The sequence below is a fragment of the Neopsephotus bourkii genome, unplaced genomic scaffold (genome assembly GCF_033783945.1).
Source record: "Neopsephotus bourkii isolate Nb327-2 ecotype Australia unplaced genomic scaffold, CSIRO-AGI_Nbou_v1 NB_1765, whole genome shotgun sequence".
Taxonomy (NCBI): domain Eukaryota; kingdom Metazoa; phylum Chordata; class Aves; order Psittaciformes; family Psittacidae; genus Neopsephotus; species Neopsephotus bourkii.
The window spans coordinates 10,823,431-10,848,809 of record NW_026902239.1 but is presented as its reverse complement, the minus strand read 5'-3'; the positions used below and the strand labels follow the sequence as shown (position 1 = coordinate 10,848,809).

The following is a 25,379-nucleotide window of genomic DNA, read 5'->3' as shown; positions in this document are numbered from 1 at the left end:
AGATTTGGAAAAGCTGACACCATGGCACATCCCACAGAAAGACAGGATGCTTTCTGAAAAACACTGAGGAGGCAAGATGACTACCCAGAACTTGCCGCAAATTTCAGAGAACAGTTACAAGAAGGAAAACATTCCCTCTCTAACACACACACACAAATCCCATAATAGATTAAACAGTTTTAGGCTCCTTCATTCTTCATTCTTAGTCTCCAAATGCTGCCAGCTGTGGAGGCAAGATGCTGTTTCCAGCCAACAACAGCAAATGCCAGTTTCACCCAGAATCCCTATGGATGCCATGAGATGGAGGGGGAAAGTGGTCTCTACCTGGTCAACACCAAATTGGGCTTGAAAATCTCACGGGAGAGCTTTCAGGAAAGCTGTCCTGCAGTACACTGCTATCCTGTATTTTTATTCAGTAGAATATATCGCGGTTGGTGCCTTCTCTTTTTGTCCGTGTCACTTTATCAGGGACACCACAACGCAGGCGGCTGCTGGCTGCCCGCTGGGCGGCTTTAGCAAGAAATGGTGCCCTAGGCGGAGGTAACCCACCACCCTCTGCCCCTCAGTGTCCCGCCGTGTGCCGCGGCCTGGGGGGCGGCCATAGCGGAGCCCGCCCTGCCCCTGCCCCTGCCCCTGCCCCGGCGGCGAGGAGGAGGGGCGCCCGTCCCCGTGCGGGCCAGCTGGGCGGACCACAGCTGCCCTCCGCCTCCCGGCCCCCCGCCGGGCGCCGGCTTTAAATGCGGAGCGGAGCGGCGGCCGCGGTGCTTCTCGCCATCCGTCGCTACCGCTGTCGCTCTCGCAGGCGGCCGCCGCCATGGCAGAGGCTTTCTGCGGCACCTGGAAGCTGGTGGACAGCCAGAACTTCGACGAGTACATGAAGGCGCTGGGTAGGTACGGCCGGGCGGCAGCTGCACGCTCAGAGACCTGGAATTTTACACCACCCTAAGAACCCTACATTAATAACTTAAAAAAATCCCCCCGCTGCCAGAGGTGTAGCTAAGGCGCTCGCAGGGGCGAGGGGGTATGGGCGGCTGGGTCCTTGTCAGTGGGGTTACGTCGATCCGGGTCATCCGTCCGAGGTATGTGTGCGTGTTTGAGAGACCCACTGCCGTGGGGAGACGGCGGGAGATGCCCCCCGGTTAGGGAGAGCGTCTGCAAGAAGGGCAAATGCTGCCTGCAGATAAGCTGGAAACAAGCAAACAAACAAGAAATCGTTACAAGGAATGCTAACGAACCGAAACCCTGAGCAGCAGAAGAGAGAAGTGATTGCTGCCCGCTCCGAACTCGGACGGGCCGCTGCTTTGGTTCCGTGCCAGGGCACTTGGAGATGAGGGAGGGCTCAGAGCTACAGCTTTATGTGTATAGAGGAGAACCTGTGGATACTTCAAGTGTAAGGGCGTAAGTGAAGCAGAAACTAGCTTTTCACCGTGGTAGCTTAAAGCTGTAGAGCGAGGGAAGAGATTTCTGTACCTCAGTGTGTGGCAGAAAAGATGTAAAAAAACCCCCGATGTCTGATGGATTTCTCTTTTTTCCCTTGATGGTCTAGGAGTGGGTTTTGCAACACGGCAGGTGGGGAATGTGACTAAACCCACTGTGATTATCTGCACCGAGGGGGACAAAGTAGTGATCAGGACTCAAAGCACTTTCAAAAACACAGAAATCAGCTTTAAACTTGGAGAGGAATTTGATGAAACTACCCCCGATGACAGAAACTGCAAAGTAAGTGGAACTTTTGGGGTTGCAGAGGCCTCATTTTCTCTTTCTTCTCCCCGCCCCCGCGGCTGTATCTTTGGAGGGGTCAAAGGAAAAAACAAGTAACTTTTGCTACTGCCAGTTGTAGCACTGAAGGACAGGGAAATAAAAGACAACGTTGCATCTTACTTGCCAGATTACACTATTCCTTGTCTGAAACAATGTGTTATCCCCCTGTGTCAAACTGTGTGAGCTGCCTGCTTTTCTTTCAATCCAAATATCATTTGGCATAACTTTTCCCAGGCAAAATGGACAAATGCCTTCTTCCCAGCATCTCTGGGGGCTTAACATTAGTGTTATCCCAAAGCACAGCTGAAACAGTGGTTCTTGTGAGGCTGGAATTAAAAGGAAACAACTTTTTTCATCCTTTGACACAAACAAGAATTGTATGGAACTCATGCTTAAAATGAGGATGATTCATGGGCTTGGCTTAAAAATGGCTGGGACTACTTTATCATTCTAGATCCACATCCATCTATTGGAGAGAATTCAATAAAATAGTGCGAGCTGAATGTGTGAGCAGAATCCCAAATACCCCAAACAAATGAATGCCTTTGTGTCTCTTGCTATCTCACAGTCAGTTGTGACCCTGGATGGCAACAAGCTAGTGCATGTACAGAAGTGGGACGGCAAAGAGACAAACTTTGTGAGAGAAATCAAGGACGGCAAAATGGTAATGGTAAGTATAAAGCTCACTGATCATTCACATAAACTGCTAACACTCCTCACTTACATTTATCTTGAGCTTTATGAACAGGTAGTGTTACCTACACAAACCCTTAAACTAATTGGTGTGAAAAGCTAGCAGAGATTTTTTCAAATATTTGTTTTGTTTGCTATCTTGTTTTACTGACAGCTAAAGCATTGCTAGTGGTTGTAGGCAGGCCGCCCTCTGGACTTCCAGAGTGTATACGTTCTCCCTAGAGATTGCGGAAATGTCCACGAAAAAGGAAAAAAAGTCATGGTGAGCTGGAAAAGATACAGAGTTCTCGATTACATAGGCAGTGATCAGTTTCTAGTATTAATTTAATTTCTTTAAAAATGTGGTTTATATATGCACACAAATAATATTTAATTACACAGAACAAGTGTTTCTCTAGGAAAATAAAACTGCAATATTGCAGAATTTAACAGCATTTAGCACTCTTATCTTGCTAAAAAGATAAACATTAAGCAATCTTGTTAAAAACTACAATAAACAACAATTCTGTGAAAAAAAAAAAGTCTTGGTTTAAATTTATGTTTGTTTCCTGACTTTTCAGAAACAGCAGCATGGGATGAATAACTGGTACAAGTTATTATCTTACTGTTCAGGGTGGTACTTCTCATGCTTATTTTTGGCACTTTCAAAAATAAAAACTCCTTCAGCTATACTGATCTATGCAACTTTGCTGTTGGAGAGAACCAGTTAGCTTGTTTTCTAAATACTTCAGAGAGTACCTGTATGGATTGAGATTTCCAAATGATTAAAAGCTTAAAGCATACAGTCAGTGCAACCCTATGCGACAAACAGTTTAAGGAAAAATACATGCTTTTGTTTTTGGAAACAGCTGCATGCATATACAGAAAATTTTCTTCCTTCAGAATTTGAACACTGTGAGATTCATTATTCCACTTCTAGAAATACCTCCAAAATCACACACTGTGGTTACTGTTCTGTAGTTACTGTATTTACTGTAGTTGTACAGCAGCAGCAACTGAAACACTTGGTAGTTCTAACTACATAAGTGCACAGAATACATGTATTGTAATACCAGGTTCTTCTTAATTATATGCCTATGCAAAATAGTATAGAATATGGATGTAGAGGACTTGGAGTTTTAGACAGCACATCTTGCAGTATGATCAGCTTTCAGAAAACAAGTGTTAAGTCTGTATTAAAACAATGCTATATTTAAGAAACTACATTCATGAAAATTAGAAAAATTGAACAGTCCTTTCAGTTGCCTTGTAAATGTGCATTATGGGCTTCCTGGGATTAAAAATAGCAATGAGAAAGTTATGTTTATGATGGGAACCATAGTGAAGGTTTTGCCTGTTTTTCATTTAAAATATCAATAACCTAGACTAATCTGTGTTTCTATAAATAAGAAAATGTAAACCAACCCTGATCTAAAATTGACTTAATATGTGTTATTACAGAAAACGGTCCGCATCTAATGTGTCTCTCTTTTCCTTGGACTTGCAGACTCTCACTTTTGGTGATGTGGTTGCTGTTCGCCATTATGAGAAAGCATAGAGTTTACCTGACCTCTGTCCAGATGTTACTTCTGCTGGATGGATTAACGTACTGTCCATAATCAAACATAGCTAAAAAGCACATTTCTGGCATGAAAGGTTAATAGTTTGAGGGATGTGGTTTTTGTTGTGTTTTTTTTTCTTTTTTTTTTTTAAAAGAACAACTTTATACCATCAAATTGGCGTGCTTGTCCTGTCTAGTGAAATAGGTTAACCCTGGCATTAAATTTCTGGAACACTTGCCCCTCCCCCTTTTTTAACAGTAAATTGAACATATTTGAATTGTTTTGGATTGCTGATCAAACAGAAATTAAAAAGTTTTTTAAACCTGTGCTCCTTTTGCATTTAATCTGCTAAGATTTCAGTGTTCTGGAGGGAGTTGTTTCAAGTTTCTTCTTCAGAGTTAAACAACAGAAAAGGATTTATAGTACACAGTGCTGCAGCAGCCTCTCTCTTTGTGGTGTGGAGTACATGGGAAATTAAAAATTGCTATGCTTTACTTCAGTGACTTCTTTTTGCTGGAGAAACTTAAGCCCCTGTCATTATATATGTGGGCAGAGAAGAGAGAGCCTCAAGCCAGTTTCAGTTCATGTCTTCACTTGGAGCTTGTTACCCAGTGCATTTTAAGGTCAGTTGCTAGCCTTTGGTGTCAGAGCATCCTGTAGTTTTGGTTTTAATGGTTAAGAGAGTTTTTAACTTGTTTTGGTGGGATTCTTTGCTCATATATAAAGGATTGATGTAAATCAAAGTGAAAAGATTGAAGAGTTTCACGGGGTGGGAGGAAGGCACTGGGACCAGCATGATAAAGGGCAGGACTTAGGGAACTTGAGATACAAAGCTTATCTTTCATCAGGATCTAGAGGAGTGGGAGGAGAACAAAGGGAAAACAAAAGACAAACTTTCTGAGATTCCCCTCCCTGGGCTGTAGTTTCTTACCTAATATGTACAGGAGATGACAATTTCCACTATGAGCAACTTAAAATGCTATTTGAAAGAGATTGGAAGCCTGTATCTACTGGAGTGCCTCAAGGGTCAGTATTGGGACCAGTATTATTTAATATATTCATCAACGATTTAGATGAGGGAATTGAGTGTACTATCAGCAAGTCTGCTGATGACTCTAAGCTGGGAGGAGTGGCTGACATGCCAGAAGGCTGTGCTGCCATCCAGAGAGACCTGGACAGGCTGGAGAGTTGGGCAGGGAATAACTTGATGAAATATAACAAGGGAAAGTGTAGAGTCCTGCATCTGGGCAGGAGCAACCCCAGGTTCCAGTATAGGTTGGGGAACGACCTGTTAGAGAGCAGTGTAGGGGAGAGGGACCTGGGGGCCCTAGCGGACGACAGGGTGACCATGAATCAACACTGTGCCCTTGAGGCCAAGAAGGCCAATGGTATCCTGGGGTGTATTAGAAGGGGGGTGGTTAGTAGGTCGAGAGAGGTCCTCCTTCCCCTCTACTCTGTCCTGGTGAGACCCCCATCTGCAATATTGTGTCCAGTTCTGGGCCCCTCAGTTCAAGAAGGACAGGGACCTGCTGGAGAGAGTCCAGCACAGGGCAACTAAGATGATTAAGGGAGTGGAGCATTTCCCTTATGAGGAAAGACTGAGGGAGCTGGGTCTCTATAGTTTGGAGGAGATTGAGGGGTGACCTTATTAGTGTATATAAATGAGGATGGAACCAGGCTTTTCACGGTGGCAAACGATAGGACAAGGGGTAATGGGTACAAACTGGAACACAAGAGGTTCCACTTAAACTTGAGATGAAACTTCTTCTCAGTGAGGGTGACAGAACACTGGAACAGGCTGCCCAGGGAGGTTGCGAAGTCTCCTCTGGAGACATTCCTGTGTAACCTTATCTAGGTGTTCCTGTTCCGGCAGGGGGATTGGACTAGATGATCTTTCGAGGTCCCTTCCAATCTCTAGCATACTGTGATAAATGAAAACCTTATTCCTGAAGAGTATTTTCCTGAAAGACCAGTGTGGGAAAAACTGCCTTACACTTCAGATTTTTAGGAATAAAGAAAAAGGTTGCTGGCAGCATGGTTAAGATAGTTTGGAGTCCATGCTTTGTGACACACTGATTTCAGCAAACCACATGGAGGAGGTGTAGCTATTTACCACCTTTCAACCAAAGGCACAGCTGAGCTGTGTCTTTAATGAGTCAGCATTCTGAGGGTTTGTGGCTGCAGGAGGTGCAGGAGGGGTGTCCCGCCCAACTTCCCAGACCTAATACTGTGCTGTGCCATCCTTCACATCTGCTACATGGTATAATGGAAAATGGCTTCTTGATTCCCTGGATAGCTAGGATAACATGGGTACCTCATCTCATAAAATTTAGGCATAACTATAGCACCTAGCCAATGCAAATACAAAATATAATGTTATTACATTTACTTTTTTACAAAGAAGCTGCCTGAAAGGAACATCCAAGTTTGTTTTCTCTTGTGGGGAGCACTGTACATCTAGAAGACAGAGTCCTTAATTCTGAACCATTACAAATATGGGGGCTTGGGTGGATATTAATAGTTTTTAAAATCTACAAGTTAACTTTTTTCATTGAAGAAATGAAAGGTACAGTTTGTTACAGTGGTATGAGGAGTTGCAAACTCTTCCGTTCTGTGCTGCTTCAGTTGTTGTAGTGCAACTTATGTTTAAACAGCATGTTTTGCCCTTGGGTTTATCAGCTCATTTAATCCTTAGCTTCGGTGCCCAATACAGCTTTCACCTGCCTCCCCTCTGCTGCTGCCTGTTCTCCCATGTGTGCATTCACCACATGATTGTCCTTCCCAGCGACCCCATTCAGGGAGGAGCAGCTGCTTTTCCTTCATCACAGGGAAACCAGACTTCCAGATCCCTGGTACCGGCATTCATCTTCAGAACAAGTGATTTGTGTGATCATGAATAGAAAATGTATTAAATATGAGAAAAGGAATACACAGGCACTGTTAAGACTTGGTTTACTAATAAAAACTGAATAGTAAATATTTTACATTTCAGTTACTTTTAAAGAAAAGCTACTTTTCTCTACATATATATGTTCCGTAAGTCACATGAAGCCATCCTAAAGCTTCTTGGGGAAGTCTTTTGCTATTCCAAAGATAAACAATACTAACATCAAATTAAATAAGGGAACAGTAAGTGGAGAAGTGTGCTTGTGAAGTGCCTACAGCATTGCTCAGAGGAGTGGAAAAGTGAGGAAAATATGAATACACAGGACTTCCAGCCCTGGAAAGCTGGTCTGAACAGAACAGTGAGCAGTAGGACGTTTGAAGGCAGCCATGGGATCCATGATGTCACTATTGTGGTCTGCTCCTAAAACTGACACCGAGTACTCCTCCTCTCTGGAAACTACTCTGACTTCAGCAATGAACAGCCACTCTGCTACCATGAAGCCTTAACAATGGAAACCCATATTCACAATACACCTCAGCGTTTTCCTTAAGAGGTATTAAATGTGTACTTGATCAATTCATCAGCATTTTACATTTTAAAGCGTATTAAGTAACCACGATCCATTATTACAAGTATACTTCAGGTCAGAAACGCCCCTTCCTAAATATGTCCCCGACTCCTGGTGCGGGCAGCTCGGGGCAGCTGTGCCCCGGGGCTCACACTGCAGTCAGTTTCGCACTGCCAGGGCTACGGCTGGCTCGGGAGGTGGGAAGAATTTTCAGCCACAGGTCCCAGCCGCTTTGGAAAGCCATAATCCCTTGCTAGAGCCCCACGGCCCGAAGGAACAGGCCCGCTGAGCACCACAGGCCGAGCGGGGAAGGGGCTCCCAAAGGAAGCTTCGCGCCCGTCTCAGATCTGCCGGTGCCTTGAATGCAGCCCTGCCCGCGGCTAGGCTAGCTCCTACGAGGTGCTCAAGGTGCCAGTGCTTCGCCAGGGGTGGCACCTCCTGAAGGCCACCCCGATTCCCGGCACATCTGGCCAAGGCCACAGCAACTGCCCCCCTTCAAGCACCAAGTGAGGGACCCCGGCCGGGGTCGGCTTTTGGCCCCCGGTGGTACGGGCGGGGCGCAGCGGCGGCTTCCGGCTGCCCGGGGGAGGCAGCGGAGCGCCCAAGCTTTCACAAGCCGTTCCGGGCTCATCCCTTTTCTCCGCGCTGGGCCGATCACATGAGCGGCCCTCGGCGGGCAGGGCGCTCCCGACAGGGCCGACATGGAGCTGCGGGGGAGACGCGCCGCCCGCTTGTCCCTCAGCCTGGCGCTGCTGTGCTCCGTGCTGGAGGCGGTGCCGGCCGGCCCGCGGCCCCGCTCCGCCATGGGTGAGTCCGCCGGGGGCCGCAGCTTGAGCGGGGCCGTCCCCGCGCGGGGTGGCGGCAGGCTGGGGCCGCCCGCTCAGGAAGTGTGCGGGTGAGGGGCACCGCGGTGCCTCCCCGGCTGTGGGGGTCGCCGCCCACCCCTCCGTGCTACCGGCGGCGGGGAGGCCAGAGTTGAGTGCTCCCCTCTTGAGTCTTTTTCTCCCTTTCTCGCTGTTGCCCGCCCGTAAACTGCTGTGCAGTACTATTCCTGACCCAGCTGGCTTCAACTTCATGTGACTTGTAGATAAGTAAATATATCGCTATTCCGGTATGGGGGGTTAAATGGGCTTTATATTTAGTTAGCCAGGCTGGCACTCCGGACGGTGGCAGCTAAGGTGAGCCCTGCCCTGCCTTTGGCGGGGTGTCCTGAGGCACGCACTGCAAACATGAAGTTTGGTTCCTGTGCTGTCAGCAAACACACACGTGCTCTGCCTGGCGTGATCAGTGGAGTGATGGTGTACACCGGTGAGGGCTCCGAAACGGGCTTCCACGCGATTTTCATCCCTTGTGACTCGCACGTGCCTCAGACCAAACACACAGCAGCGTCCAGGCGTTTCTCTGTCGGCTGTTGGTAGGACTCACAGCTCTGCAGGTTTTGATGAGCGTTGCTGGTCTTTGCTTCCTGAAATAAAACCCCATGGGGTCGAGTCGCGTGCTGCTTGCTTTGCATGAGCATGTGACCTTGGGAAAATCAATTTATCGGGCCTGGTTTCACAATCACTCCCTCAGATACATGTGTGCCTTTCCCAAGTACTTTGAAACTGTCAGAATGAAATTATCTTCTTTTACATGAAGCTTGAAAGCTGGTAGTCTAATAAAGCTTAATTAGTCTTGTTCACCATATTACAGCTCTCAGCTCCTTTTTCTGTGCAGTGCTAAGTCGCAGGAACTAAGAATGTGTCAGCCTGGAAAGTAGTGAGTAAGGCTGACACACCTCTCTCTGGTGAGAAGCTCAGTCTCTTTGTTACTGCCGCTGCTGGTGAGATGAAGAGCTTTGAGATTTTTGCACACATGCTGTTTCTTGCCTTTATTTACTGGGATCTTTTGTAGTAGCTTCTAGCCAGGCAAAGTCTGGAAAACTAATTAATATGCAACTCCCTCTCTTTTCAGGTGGAGTGGAGAAGTCCTTCTATTGCCTCCTCTGCTTTCCAGTTTGCAGATTGCTATTAGTGAAAAGGAGCTGATTTTCTAGTCCCTACCAATCTCCACTTTTGTTTCTGCTGCATAGCTTAAGCCTATGATTCTTCTGTTTTCCATGTTTCTGAGCAGACTATGTGAAGGACTCTTTGACAGGAATTCAGAACTCACCCACACCAACAGTTTGTTAAATTTATTCTTCTTTTCAAAACTTGAAAGAGGAATAGCAGTAGACAAACTGGAGGAAACTTGCTATTACCCATATATAATAGTTCAAATGCAAATAATGTATTTTCTTTAATCTTTGTTTTCTGAAAACAGGGCAGTTCTGGCATATATCTGATCTGCATTTAGATCCGACTTACCACATTACCCCTGATCGCACCAAAGTTTGCTCTTCTTCCAAAGGAGCCAATGCATCCAACCCAGGTCCTTTTGGAGACTTTTTGTGTGATTCTCCATATCAGCTTATTTTGTCAGCATTTGAATTCATGAAGGGTTCAAAGCAGGAGGTTTCATTCATGATTTGGACAGGGTAAGTGTTTAAGTCGCTCTGCAGTTCAAGTTTTTAACAGCTGGATAACCCTATTTGCACCAACAAATATGAGTGTACTGTCTCACAAACACTACTTTTAAATAGTCCCTTTAGTTGTCTGAATGGCTAATAAGTGGAAGACTGGGTGAGAATATAAGGCTGTTCTCAGGAAGAGACTTTGATCTCTCCAATAACTTCTTGATATTGTTGGACTATTCACTGGACATTTACCACATGACCGTATTAGTTTAGTTTACAATGTTAGAAATGATGTGTGGAGGGTGGGAAGTGGAAAAAGCCAAAATAAACTTCAGAGGAATAACTGACTGGAATGAATTGTTATGGAAGGTTCTGGATTTTGTAGGTGTCAGGGTCACTAAATCTAAACTGTGTCTATTTTTAGAAGATACCCTTTAATTATTTGGTAAGAGGTAACTAGAATCAATAATACAGCTTATGTATTTTTTAAGTGTATAAAGTTACCATTTACGTTCAGTGCCCATATGAATTCTAGATCAAGGTCTCTCAGTGGGAGGATAGCTGTTGTAGATCCTGTCTCTCCATTATTATCACTCAGAGCTATGTGTGCTTAAGAAGAAAGTGTGGTTTCATAGTCCCTTATTGCAGTATTTTGAATGTGTGCAGTCACCTGTTGAGTAAAATGTTTCCCTTTTCTGTGCCAATCTTACTTATTAGAAAATGGGCATAATACTACTCCCTCTCTCACACAGGTGTTATCTGTGGTGCTTTGTGTTCCTTAGCAGTGGGACTGGAGAAAGAAGTGTGAAAGGGAGGCATATGTGTAGCTCAATAGTACCATACCCTGTTACTTTCTAGGTATTCATAAAAGATGGCATTAATTTACCCTTCTGCCATAGCAAATTTCTGCATTCTACTATCACATCATTTTTTTATGGTATGAATCAATGGATAATTTATCACAGAGATTAGTATCTTTGAGTGTGAGAACTAGTTTATCAATGACAAGGTCTTTTTTTTTTTTTTGCTGTACAGTTTATATATGTTATGTCACGTCACTTAATTTTATTGGGGGAAGGGTGTTAAGAAATATGAATATGTAAAGACAAGTGATTAATTTATGTCACTGCCTTATTGTACTTACTTTTCAACAAGGTGTTGTCGAAAGGGGGAAAATAACTTAGCAAGTTGTGCAGATGATGGAAGATACATAACCCAAATTGAACAGTAGCTCAAAATGATGGAGTTGAATGAATTTAATTTCACAGTATCACAGTATGTTAGAGATTGGAAGGGACCTCAAAAGATCATCTAGTCCAATCCCCCTGCCGGAGCAGGAACGCCTAGATAAGGTTACACAGGAACGTGTCCAGGCGGGTTTTGAATGTCTCCAAAGAAGGAGATTCCACAACCTCCCTGGGCAGCCTGTTCCAGCGTTCCGTCACCCTCACTGAGAAGAAGTTTCTTCTCAAGTTTAAGTGGAACCTCTTGTGTTCCAGTTTGTACCCATTACCCCTTGTCCTATCATTGTTTGCTACTGAGAAGAGCCTGGCTCCATCCTCGTGACACTCCCCCTTTATATATTTATATACACTAATAAGGTCACCCCTCAATCTCCTCTTCTCCAAACTATAGAGACCCAGCTCCCTCAGTCTTTCCTCATAAGGGAGATGCTCCACTCCCTTAATCATCTTAGTTGCCCTGTGCTGGACTCTCTCCAGCAGGTCCCTGTCCTTCTTAAACTGAGGGGCCCAGAATTTCTAAGAAGTCTTTCTTAATGATAAATGTGAATCATAGGATAAACATTAGTCAACTTTGGTTTTTAATGCCTTTGCAGACAGTCTTTCAGGCAATTTGATGATTTTCGTTAGAGTCCTATAGTACTATTACATGCTAGAATGTATATGTGTTTGCAGAATTTTTTGCCTTTCCTTACGTTGCTAATAAACCTTTGTTAATAAAACCTTTTCCTTTTCCAGAGATAGTCCTCCTCATGTTCCTGTAAAAGAACTCTCAACAAAGTTGGTCATTAGCATTATTGGCAATATGACTTCTACAATTCGTAATTTCTTTCCAGATCTTCAGGTTTTCCCTGCGTTGGGCAATCATGACTACTGGCCACAGGTAAAACAAGTTAGACATTTGTTTATGTATCATATTGAGTGTGTTCCTAACCTCTCAGAAAGCAGGTGTGAAAAAGAAGAGTTAAATCTGTGTATTCTTCTGGAACCAATATTCTACAGTCCTCCAATTAGCATTTAAATTATAAATAGTTCCATTGAGGAACAGAAAGCACATCTCTGTGTGTGTGTGTGTGTGTGTTAATTTACCCAAGCAAACGCTGATGCCAGGTAAAATCTACATTGCCTGAGGTCATGCAAATGTACTGCTCATGGCTTAGAACCACCAGGTCTTATCATAGTTAATACACACTTATTTTTTCTTGCTGTGTAAGTCACTCATGTGTCTACAGTAACTTAATCTAGCAGAAATGACCTTAATGGATCTGTGAACCTGTGGTAAGATTCAAGGCCTATTGAAAGGCATACTGCAAATTTGTTTGCTGACATCACTGGATGTTTTTTTATCAGACAAATTGCAGAATTTTTTGTAATGTTCCCATAGTTTTGCCACTATTATTAAAAATACGGGCTTTTTTCCTTATTGGACACTTAGAAATACTTGTATTGATGATTTACTGGATATGTGGGTCATTGCAGCTGAAGACAGTGCTTTTTTTACTCTCAGTCTTCTGTGAATATTGTTTTTGGCATAGCTCAAAAGTAAACAGTTGCTTCATGTGTCCTTTAAAGCATATTGTGGGTTGACCTGACAGCACTCAGGACTCAGAAACAGGTTCTGTCATTGGATCTGGGAGGATTGTAAGTGATGTGGAGGAGGCCAATAAAAATATTTTGTTTGAAATGCCTAATGGGAATTTAGTGCTCCCACTTGTACCCCCAAGGACTTTTATTCCAGCTTTCTGTGTTACTCATTAGGCCTGTCAGGGTGTATCATGGTGTAGTAGGTGACTATATCATTGCTGGTGTCATTGCTGGAGTGATTCCCAAATTGGGGATTAAAGGAGGTGCTCAGAGAGGGGAAAGGGAAATGTGAGAAACAAAATAAGAGCTGAACATGTCTTGGAAGTGTGAGCACACAAACCAAGCTGGGATTTCAGTCTCTTGCGTTCTTACTCTGGTAGTAGAGCTTCAGTTTGTCATATTCACCAGAAACACTGGTAAAGTCTCACCCAGTGCTTTGTTTTGTTTTGCCTTTTAAAAAGTCTTAACAGAGAATAGTCATTTAGCAGTCTCCTTTGGTACAGAAGAAACAACTGCATTCATTAACCTTATAGACAAAGAGTGTAGTGACTTTTTCAACACATAGGAGTTTCATTTGTGAAATTAAATCTGAAGATAGGAAAAAGATGGCTGGGGGAGGGGGGTGGAGGGGCAGGGGTGCAGCAAATAGTATTTTGAAGCAGATTGCTGATTGGAATAACAGTTTTAGTTCTCTCTGCACAAAACCACACAGGAGTGTTTCTGTGATACTTTGCTTTGAAATGGCAGGGTTTACCAATGTAGAGAACTCACACAACTTTATGTTACTGCTTGAGAAAGACCATGGGATCAGAAATTCCCCACTATGGGTTCATTTCAGGTTGATGTTTTGGGTTTTTTTTGTTGGCCATTGATAACATTTTGTTTTTCATGTGGACATGCTTGGCAAATGTCCCGTTGACTGGAAGCGATGTGGAGCAAGCCACACACTGTAGGCTGTTCCAGAGCAAGCATGAAAGCTGTGAGCTCACCATTCACCAAAGAATTTTATTGCTTTTTATTGTGTTCTCACCTGTCCATCTTAACAATTTAATGGTTTTGGCTGATTTTTCTTGCAGAGCCTACTAAAAGTACTACTCAGGTTAATAAGGCATTGGGATACCCTTCAGATTGTATGTTGTGACCTTGGTCTTTCTGCATAGTCTTACTCCTTGTCCCTGCTTAAACCAGATTCTCAAACTGCTTTCTAATCCGCAAGTTCACAGAGCACGGGCTTGCCTGGGTCCAACCTGCCTTCAGTCAGTAACACAGCCTCTTATCTGAGATCAGGTTTTACTATGTCTGTTAGTGCTTGTTGGCTTTGGCTGAACTGCTATGGCGCAAAGCTCTCTTAATAACTGGTATCAGTGCCCTGCAAGCAACAAATGTCTGAACAGAATTCTGATTGCACTATTCCCAGACAGAGACTTGGTGTTTAAGCCTCTAATAACATTGTTTAGTTTCAAAGATCTTAGAAAGGTCAAATTTTATGTTTAAGAAAACATGCACTGTAATACTGTTCCTATTTTTCGACCTCTGTGTTTTTTTCTTCTGGATCCACAAATCCAAGCAGGTATTTTAGGAAATGCAAGGACCGGCTAGAATCTTTGTTAGGGTTAGAAGGCTGCACGGCTCTTACCAGACTGTGACACTTGGCTCATACTGAAGAGTGGTACAGTCCTAGTTGGAGTCAGTGGGAGAAAATATTGACAACACTTTTACATTTTAAATGTTTGTTAGTAAAACTGCAGGATATCATGGAAATATTTGTGAATTGAACCAGAATGTTTATAAGGGCTATAGTGGAGTTTTGGGAAACTCCTATGAACTGCAAATTGCTTGAAAAATTCACCTTCTGTAAAAGAAGCTTATATTCAAGCTTTTCCCTCAAGAGACTTTATTTTTAGACTTTGAATCTTCAATTTATATATCCATTAATTTTGCATAATGTATGGTTTTCCACTTTGCTGTGCTCCTAAGGGTTGAAATATTTCTGGCATTAGTTCATCAATGCATTAAAGAAGCCATGCAGTTAGTTCTAAGTTCAGGCATTTGTTCCTGATCAGCAATAGTGTATGTTCAGAACTTTTTTTTCTTTTATTGAGTTCTTCTTGGTGGTGGCTGGATATACTTACATGTTAAGGGATAATTTAGTGATGTTTTTGTTGTTGTTCTCTGGTGGTTTTTTGTGTCTGTATCTGAATGCTAAGACTTAGGCAGGTTCTGCGCTCTCACAGGATCAGCTTCCTGTAACTACCAGTGAAGTTTACAATGCTGTAGCAGATTTCTGGAATCCTTGGCTAACAGATGAAGCAATCAATACCTTCAGAAAAGGTAAAATATGCCAGTAATGCATTTTAAAGCTAGGGCTTGGAGAACTGATATTTCTATAAATTTGGCCCAGTTGCTTATCTAAGTCTTACAAGATGAATCAGTACAATGGATTATCTATAATGCTTCTCCTGGAAGAAATATTTGTCTTTTTGAATAGCAGTGCTTATCTTCAGAGTACATTTATTCTTCTCTAATGCAATAATTACTGCTTCTTGTAACATGTACAGTATTATTGGCTTTGTACCAGGACCCTCATACTGCTTTTTTAGGTAAAGGCCTAAGAGGCACAAGAAGACCTAAATTTGGTTGTAAACAGTTGATGAAATGTTTCTGTTTTGTTACTATGTGTATTTCAGAGCATACTGAATAGGCACATATTTCTTCTAGTTAGGATAGCATGTAGTCTTGGTGATGATACTGTTAATTGCATCATATTTGCGTCCAATTTACTAAACTAGTAGAATACTGATACCTAATTACGATTCTTTTTAGCAAAGGACTGAAAAGTTCAACCCAACTTCCAATTCACTCAAACCTCAGCAATTTGGAAGTTTTAATTTGTTGTTTTGTGTCCTGAATGAGAAGGAACTTTGGGTAAGAGTGGAAGTAGAAATTCTAATAGAAAAAAAACCTCAAAGTGGTATACCTTAAGTTGAAGTATATTGTTATAGCTCTGTTGCCGTAGCTCCACTGAAGTCCATGCACTATGGAGTTGCACCTATTGAAGAAGCTTTGTATGCCATGGAGAGTTTCAGGAGCTTGTATTGACAAAACATGATCTTTACTTTTTATCATATTCCAGTCTGAAGTTAAATGATTTTCAAAGTAACAGGGCTATTGAACTCAAACAGTTCTTCCTGGAGGAACCTGTAAGTTTTCAGAATGTCAAGAAATTTGGACATTTTAACAATTACTGCATCTCTTAATGGGGAATAAATGTTACAGGAGACTTCTTCTGTGTCAGCTGGATAGCTGCATCTGAAAACCGTCAAGTAAACACAAAAGCAATTACAGGCAAGAATTCATAGCAACTAAAATGTTGCTGAAAACAGATTCTTAAGATGTTCTGTTGTGATAAGGTGATGCATGGCTTGAATAAACATGCCATATTCTATTTTGTTAGAGTAAGGCTGAATATTTTGTCAGTGCACTTCCATTGTACTTCCATTCCTAAGTTGTGCTTTAAAGCATTTCATTTTTCAAATGGTTTTGGTCTTATTTTCACAGGGGGCTTCTACACGCAGCTGTTTGAATCCAGTGATAGCTCTCAACCACTCAGGATAATCAGTCTGAACACAAATTTATATTACAGCCCCAATAGTGTAACTGTGAATATCACTGACCCAGCTGATCAGTTTGCCTGGCTGGAGGGGATACTAGAAACCTCTTCACAAAAAAAGGAAAAGGTAGGGGCTGTGAACAGAGCCCATCAGCATTATTTGTTTAAACTTTGAAAAGGAAAAAAAAAGAAGTAGTAAGAAGCAGAGACAATGAAAATGGAAACATGATTCTAAAAGAATATTAATGCTGCCACAGATACTGCAATGTCAGAATTTAATTTTTTAATAATTCTTCCTAAAACATGCACATTATATACCACAACAACTAATAAAATAGTTGAATGGAATTCTCAGATTATGCAGTAAAATACATTTTCTTTCTTACTATGTAAAATACTGTAGAAGCAAGGATGAGAATACTTAATACTTTCATTTTTGTTTCTGACTCCTTTTACTCATAACCTTTAATTTTAAAATATGCACCCTAGGCCTGAGACAAAAGCAGGCATATTTCATTTATATTTTTATGTGATTGCAAGTATTAGAAATTTGAAAGGAGTTTGTCAACCACAAAACTTAGCCAGGATGCAGCAATTGCTGATTTGAGTGTTACAATAAATTGTCCTATAATACTCGGGTTTTGAAGTGAGGTTATAAATTGTTGGCTTGTGTTTGGTTGATTAGTGTGGGGATTGGATAATCATCTGACCAGAAAAAGTGTTTAATTTGAAACTTTTACATTTTGCTATAGTGTTGTAAATTTAGTAATATTATTATATTACAGATGGGAGAGAGGAAAGCTTTCCCTTCCTCATAAAACCCTGCAGTGTATTAGTTTGTGCAGTTGCAACCAAATCTCAGCCTCAGACACAGAGGTTTTAATTGGTTCTTCCATGTTTTTGGTGACTCTCTGACCATGCAGCCTCTGTACTACTGCAGCATAATTTTTTGTTACTGTCCTCTAGAGATGACAAATCATAAGTGTTGCCCTAGTAACTTATTTTTTCATTTGAAATAATTGCTGAAGTTTTCTTTTGGCCCAAAATCACATGTGGATTTATAAAAACTTTCTTTCCCAAGGATATACTGAATTATATATATAAAAATATCTATTTTTTCTCATTATGAATTTAAACATTCTTACTGTTTGTATTTTGTGTAACAAAACTGTCATGACTTATAACTTTCAGAATGCCATTTCTAAGTTATCATTATTATGAAATTGTGGTAACCATTTTTAAGTTACAGCTGAAAGGGTAAATTTCAAATGAAGGTGCTAATTATGCTTTCTGTATCTAATTCCTTAGGTATATATAATAGGACATGTGCCAATAGGATACTTACCCTATGCAAGGAATACAACAGCTATCAGGGAGTATTACAATGAGAGGCTGGTAAAGATTTTTCGCAATTACAGTAGTGTAATTGCAGGGCAGTTTTTTGGACATACACATAGAGATAGTATCATGGTCCTCCTGGATGAAGAAGGTAATGATGCTTGTTGAATCTTTCTTTTTTTCCTTCTTGATTAAAAGCAAATTAGTGCTTTCTTGCATGTTCTTACTAGTTACACTCTGCTATAAATAACTGAATAAGGAAATAGGGAAATAACTGCTATTTGTCTAAAAGAATTCAAGCCTTACACACTGCCATTCTTTTTTACCTAAAGAGAACCTTGCAAGGCAGACTGGTTTGTTTTTTTTGTTGAAGTCAGAAGAGATTCCCCAAGCTTCCTTTTTTTTAATTATTTTTTTTTTTTTAATGAGTGCGTATGCCTAGAGAAGAATTTCTAGTCTTTCCTCTCCACTCTTACAGGCAAATTATACTAGCCGGTTGCTATTGTGTAATGTGTCAGAGGGAATGTTCTCAGGCCGACTAGACGTGCTCTATGTTCTTGTGTTTCCTGCATCATTACCGTGCCTCTCTGCTGAGTTCCCTGCTGTTTCAAAGTTAATTAAGATAAGGGTAAGCGGGAGGCAGGGGAAAGAAAATCTCTGCCTGTTGCATCTCTTAGATCAGCTAATTTCCCTTCAAGAAAAGCACCCAGGTCTGAAAATACTGCTTTATAATCCCTTAGTTTAAGTGTGGCCATGGCTGTATGGAGCACTCTAACATCTTTAATAGAAAATTTCTAATAAGTAACTGGTTAAACATTTGTGTCTGCACCATAGAACAGTAAGAGGTCCATTGTTTTGGTTTATGCAAAATATCCAAATATTAATTGGCTCTTGGTGCCTTGTTATTACAGTTTGCACGTGCAAGTAATTGCTTCCAAGTTAGTTTAATAATTTTGCATCTTTTGACAATATTTAAACACTGAAATTGCATGTATCTGAGTACAGTTTGTGTTTATCCATACAATTTTAGTCTGTTTTCTGTTCATGCCATTTTCCTCTCAACAGAATTCTAGAGAATTCAAGATAACTGTAATACTCTAGCCAACATCAGTGTACTGAGACACAGAGCTCAGTTTTATCTTCTCTGGAAGAATCTGCTCATTTCCAAGCTTCCAAAGCTTCTGCTTATATGTAGAGACTGAGCTTACAATTTTACAGCTGTGGTGTTGTTAAATAAAAGAGTAGTTAGGGTTTTTTTGTTCACAGAGAACCTCACAATATACTTACCTGCATATTATGTCTCATTAAAACTGGTGTGCATCCTCATGTTTCAGTTGCTGTAAAGATTGGTGTTCATGTACTGCTAGTCTGAATGACTGAAGTCAGATTCAGGTGATGATACCCTGGTGTTTCTAATAACATCATAAATACATAAAGAAAAAAAATACTGAAAACAGTATGTAAAATATAGCATTGAGACAGCAACTAAAAGTTTTTAGTATTTCTTGAGTAGAAGTAGGCAAACTACAGAGATCTTACATATAAGCAAGACCATTTTGCACAGGTAGTTGAATTTGGTGGAAAGCCTTTACTATAGACAGTATTAACTGGTACACACTAGAATGTGTACTGAGGTATTTAGTTCTATCCAGTGGAAGTATAGAAGGAGTTCACAGTGATAGAGCTATTCTAGGGGAAAATAATGTTAATGTACTTAAGCGAGTCACTCTGGTTCTTGCTGTGTTGGTTCTCTACAAATACATTTGTTTGAGAAAGAAATGATTGAAAGGAAACTGTTTCCTCACCTTCCCTCCTCCTGCAGGAAAGCCAGTAAATTCTTTGTTTGTGGCACCTGCTGTAACCCCAGTGAAGAGTATATGGCAAATGGAGTCCAATAACCCTGGTGTTAGATTTTATCAATATGATGTTCTTGATTATAGCTTGCTGGTAAGTAAAGATTTTAAAGTGTAGTTTAAGACATCTAAATATAATGTCATTAAATATTACACGGAGATGTCAGCCTTTGTGTTATTATGGCTGTTGGTGGAACTTTGGTGCTTACTCTTTATTTTTCCTCCTGGGAAAAGGAAAGGAACTTGGTCAGTCTGTCTGTGCCTGCAGAACTACCCAGTATTTCCTGTTCGCTATGGAAGATTCTTATGACGTAGAATCAAAGACAGGCAGAAATTTTCTGGTCAGAATCCTAAAATTATTTGCAGGGAGCTCTGCAACGGTGAAGAAGGTTCACTTAAATCCTGGGCTTCTTTACATACCAGTGTTGTTTGCTGGTGATAGCTTGAGCATTGGGATGCAGTCCATGAAAGCTTTTAAAGGATGTAGAAGAGCAGATGAAAAAAACTACTTTTAACCATGGGACGTCTTCTGTAATCATGCACTCTCCTGTACAGTTAGTGCTTCTTATAGGAAATTCTAGATAAATTTAGAAAGAAAAAAAAGTTAAATACTTTGATTTGTAGTCTCATGATTTTTGCATATAAAGTGAATCCTCTGGAATTACTTTGGCTCTGAATGACTTGGCTATTCTCTGTAATTCAGAGTAAAATCTTGACTTCCCTGAGGTCAGTGACAGTGCATCCCACAGCTTGACTGGGACTGGGGTTTCTCTCTGGAGACCTATGCTAATACAGGCTGCTCCTTTCCTGTGCAGATTTCACTCCTGCATTTCCATTTCTCGCTTTCCCTTAAGTTCTCCCTTGGCTGTTCTTTTCTGTCTGTTCTGTCCCTCAAGCAGTGCTTACAGAAAAGAACTTTCTGGTTCTCAACCTTTTACCCCACTCCCAAAGCAGACATGGGCACAGTGGATTTTGGTTTATCGTTTGGGCAGGAAGACCTCTAACACTGCCACTGCTGCCCTTTGTGGCTCCTTTTTCTTCTTCTCCCCATCCCCCCACCATTACTGCTCTGCAAGTACCAGCTTTGGGTGTAAGCCCAGCTCTTGGGGTGGGACATGACCTTCTATTCAGTTGTGAATAACGAGGAGTGACAGCTTCCTAATCAATATATCACTCTAGAGACTTAATGAAGCAGGGAAGAAAGCAATACAGCTGTGCCTACTTTTTCTTTACCCCTTTTTTTTTTAACTGTAGGATCTTTGGCAGTTTTACTTGGACCTCAGAGATGCCAACAAGAAAAATGAATCAAACTGGAAATTAGAATATATTCTGACTAAGGCTTACGGTGTTGAAGACTTGAAGCCAGAAAGCCTGTATGAAATGGCCAAGCAGTTGTCCGTGCCACACAGCACGCTGTTTGAGCAATATTACAGTAACTTCATTGTGAGTTATAACAAAACCATTGTCTGTGAAGAGGGGTGCAAGACCTGCCAAATATGTGCAATCCAGTATTTGGATTACTCCTCATACGCAGATTGTATCAATCGGGAAGCAACATGGAGATGAAGTCGCTCTGCAGTTTATGCTGATGCTGACTTTAGCCTGTGATTTCAAGAACCTGCTCATCCTTTCACTCAAGCACTGACATACTGATAGAAAGCCTGTGCGGCTTCTCTGAATTTCAGGGGAGCAATATACCTCCCTAGATCTTTCTTCTTGTAAACGTATTTTCTTCCACATCTAAATAAAGGTTTATTGGCTACGTAACAGTGGTGAGATACTTTGCTGTTGTTTCAAGTGTCCTGTACCCTCTGTAACAGCCATCCCAGTATGTGGTAATAGAAGTTACTCGGATCTGTAGAAATCTAAGTCTCTTTCTTCACGCTGTGTAAACGTAGGCAGTGCCATTTCAGGCATGGGATTTGTACGGGGGCAGGTTTCAGCCATCTGCCATCACAATTTGCAAACTGAAATCTGCAAAACCTGCATTTGCTGAGACTGGAGTGCATTTATATTGTTGATGTGATGCCAATATTAGGTATCTCTCTGTGCCAAGTTTCCTTTTCCTTCTTAATCCCTTAAACCCACCTCTGCTTAGGGACATTTTCTAATGACAGCATGAATGTGACTCAGTGGAACATACCTCCATCCTGTGAGTATTTCCTGCATTTTGTCAGAATGTGTGTTTGCCCAGTGCAAAGTGTTTTCTTTTTATGACAGAGCTGTGTACACTGGTACTGCTATCAAGCAGTCTCCTGGTATGATACTTCACAGCAGACCTTAAGTTACATTTAAATTGGTCCCCATCACTAAGTAGACATAGGATATACATTCTGTTTGCAGCACAGGTAAACATGCACATGTCATCTTTCTCAGTTTTTTTCACAAAGCATTGTCATACCTAATGTGATTATTGCATGTGTAAATTTACGATTGCAGACTCTTTTGTGATTAAATGTGATTAAATGCACATGATGATAATATTAAGAAGGCCGTTTTATCTCATGTGTATAACCAGGAAGAACCTTTACCCATTTTTCTGTCACTCCAAGAACTGTATGTTTGGAACCTTTGGTCAATACAATATCATACAGACCCTACTCCAGATAGTATTATTCCAGAGTAACAGGAGCTGCAGAAGTGGTTATAAGACAAATCCAAATGCTGTTTATTTTTATATGATTAAAGCCTTTACTGTAGCATTGAGGATCTTTATGATTTTATTTCCACCCAAGTTTGAAATATTTAGCAAAACATTTCCAGACAAATTTTCTAAGCCTGTAGTACTTACAGCTGTAGAAGCAGATACCTCAGATTTGTCATGCATCAATCATCCAAAGAAGAAACACTGGTTTGTTAAATTTGCATTCAGAAACCAATCCTTCAGTAGCGCTGATGTTTAGAAATGACATTAAAAATTCACAGTAGCCAGTCCTGTATTTTAAATTGCTTGGAAATGGTATGGTGGGCATTTAAATGCTTTAGAGCTATCTGCTCTGGCTGATCTTGAATGTGTCTGGATATGTGAATAACCCGAATTCATGTGGGTTCTGTACAGACTGTGAGTGTGAGGAAGTACTCGAAAGTTACAGAGCTGAAAGCTGATGATTCCTTTTGTGTTGGCTGTATTCATTGGTTGCATTTCTCATGGGTGTGTTCATTAAAAAAACACCCATATTACCTATATCAGTTCTTCAAGGGCAAGTAATCAAAGTTGTGGGCGGATAGTTTAAAGGGCAATTGCAGCTGGTGGGACGGCTGGGCTGTTTCCAATTTTCCAGATGGGTTTTGTTCCATTCAGTCTTCTGCTTTGCAAACGCTTCTTCTTTCATACTGGTTTATTTCTGTGAGTTCTGTGACTTCTGTTTAAACTTAATACCTACAAGATATCCTGAAAATACTATAAACACTATCAAGTTGTATTCTTCTATTAAGGACTTCTTTATTGCTGAACTTCAGGGAGAACCGACCCATGTGGCTAAGCAGCTACAGAACTCTAGGAGGAACAGTATGCTGCTGATGGGTTTTTGGGCATCTTGCTTCCTAGATTTCTTTTTAATGTGTGTCAGTCGGTGTTACTTAGCATGAACAAATCAACGACTACAAATGTCAGAACAGCAAGGTACAACCTAGACATAATATTTTGAAATTTGGACTTTAATTGAACCAAGAGTTAAATGGCATCAACCAAGGATGTTTGGGTTTTTTTTCAACAAGAGGGATACATCCACTAGGATTACTTTTAGCCAGGGTATATCCTCCAAGATACACCTTGTTATGCTAGCTAGCATTCTCTGTTTCTCTTGTATGTAACTATACTCGTGCAAGTTCAAGCATAACTGACCAAGAAAGATCCATGAGTACGCATCATTGTGTAACTCAGGCATAAACCAATGAGAGAGCTTCTTGGAATGTTACACTGTAGGAAACAAGATATATCACATGAACACCTTAGATGGCACTTGGGTGTAAGGGAAAATAGGGTGACCACAATATTTTTGTTTCATGTTCCTACTTTATTCCTTCATGGAACTAGGAATGTTTTAAAGGTAGGTTAACATTTCCTGACAGAAGCCTTTTTTAAGGAATCAGAAAATACCCAAGAGGCATGGCCTGGTAAAGTTGCTGGGTCCTGTAGACCAGATTTGCATTTCACTTTTCATATTGTATTTTGTGTCCCCACCTTGAATGAAGGATTAGGGGATATTTGGAAGGTCACATTTGTCAAAAAGATAAATTACACCACCTAGTGGAGTAAAAACCCTTTATTTTAGCTACAATTAAAGTTGAGGCATACAAACAAGGAGAGTAATTTCTCGAACATTCTAGGATTTAATTTCTAGTTTTTGAAGAAAGTGCTTCTATTCTTTGTAGCAGTACTGCTATGTAGTACACTTTCTCTGGGTCTTAAATGGTTGCTGGCTCCTAGATGTTTTGTCACTTGATGGATCATGAACCCTGTGGGGGGTACAGGTCTCAGCTCACATCCAGGGAAGACCTGGAGCCTGTGGAAGGTATTCTCGGCATCCAGCTCAGCTAGCCAGCAGAAAAGGAATGTGGTAGAACCAAGAGATCTATCCCTAATCAGGCTAGTGTCTCCTTCCAATTAGTTTCTATACTTAAATTCTCCACTGGAGTTAACTGTCTGATCTTATACCTACGTTAACAGGTTCTGCAGCCTAATAGAAGTGCCTTCTTTAACAGGAGAGTTGGTGCTGAGAAGCTGATGTGACCACTGCACATTCATTAGCAGTTGGAGAGCATTAGATATACCTTTGAAGAGCAGCTGCCAACTGCATTGCATCTAAAAGAGCACTCTCCAAGAGCACTCTGCAACATGAATAAAAGCACAGTAAGTGAGGATGATCAGTAAACTGTTCAGAGGTGTGCTATGGATCCATACTAAGGTGAAGGTGCATCCAGAGGCCAATGTTAATTGCTTTAAACTGGGGCACTCCATAGTGTCTGGATGTGATCTCATAATTTCTGTTGGTTTTCACCTGCCAGCCTGAAGAAATGAGTGGAGGAGATGGGCAGTGAGTGAACATACTGTTAGGCAAATCAAAGTGATGAATGTAGCTAAGTACAAGTAGTCCCTTGTCCATTTCCTGTGTGGACAAATGATGAGCACGTAGCATCTTCAAGAAGTACCCAGTTTAACACTGACATACAAGTTCCACTGTGGAAACAGCCATCTCAAGAAGGTGGGTTGTCACATCGATCTGAGAATAAATACTGTTGGAAGTCTCTCTTATGCCCAGTCAAGAGGAACTATGACAATATCAATGAAGAAAGGGACTGTAATTGTCTAAATGATATTAGTTGCTTTCCTTCCTTATTTTCCAAAAGCTGAAGACTAACTTTTATCTGCTTACCAGCACAGCTTTCAGCAAGAAAATATTGCTTTAGATAATTCACTCGTCATCTGTTGGCCCCAGCTTTATTGTTCTGCTGGAGGAACATCCTTATGAATTCTACCAGCTTTGTCATCTGTTGGCCCCCGTTTTACTGTTCTGCTGGAGGAACATCCTTAGGAATTCTACCAGCTTTGTTATTTGCTGGTCTGCAAAGAAGCCTAGTGTAAAATGTAGTTTTCATACTGTGTTTGAAATAGCACAACTATAGAAGTCCAAATAAAACACAGAGAAAAAAATAACCAAAATTGTTAACCTTCATATATATGCTTAATTTATTTCTGATGGGTGTGGGAATGGCAAAGTCACTGTACTGATGAACACTGCCAGTGTGCTGCTGCACAGAAGTGGGTTCTTGCAAAAGTAGGTATTGGGAGACTGGTCACAAGTGGCAT

General features: G+C 41.3%; 2 protein-coding genes across 2 annotated transcripts; both read left to right on the top strand.

The window, feature by feature from the left end:
* The first annotated feature begins 730 nt into the window (after positions 1 to 730).
* On the top strand, positions 731 to 4,322 carry FABP7 (fatty acid binding protein 7). Its single transcript, XM_061378142.1, has 4 exons — positions 731 to 887; positions 1,547 to 1,719; positions 2,330 to 2,431; positions 3,941 to 4,322. Exons 1-4 carry the CDS (start codon positions 815 to 817, stop codon positions 3,989 to 3,991), a joined length of 399 nt encoding a protein of 132 aa, XP_061234126.1. The 5' UTR covers positions 731 to 814; the 3' UTR covers positions 3,992 to 4,322.
* Positions 4,323 to 7,992: 3,670 nt separating this feature from the next.
* Positions 7,993 to 21,337, top strand: SMPDL3A (sphingomyelin phosphodiesterase acid like 3A). The gene is made up of 8 exons (XM_061378119.1): positions 7,993 to 8,257; positions 9,752 to 9,965; positions 11,924 to 12,068; positions 15,004 to 15,100; positions 16,328 to 16,506; positions 17,688 to 17,868; positions 19,540 to 19,664; positions 20,825 to 21,337. The coding sequence occupies exons 1-8, from the start codon at positions 8,152 to 8,154 to the stop codon at positions 21,134 to 21,136; spliced, it is 1,359 nt and encodes a 452-aa protein (XP_061234103.1). The 5' UTR covers positions 7,993 to 8,151; the 3' UTR covers positions 21,137 to 21,337.
* The last annotated feature ends 4,042 nt before the right edge of the window (positions 21,338 to 25,379 follow it).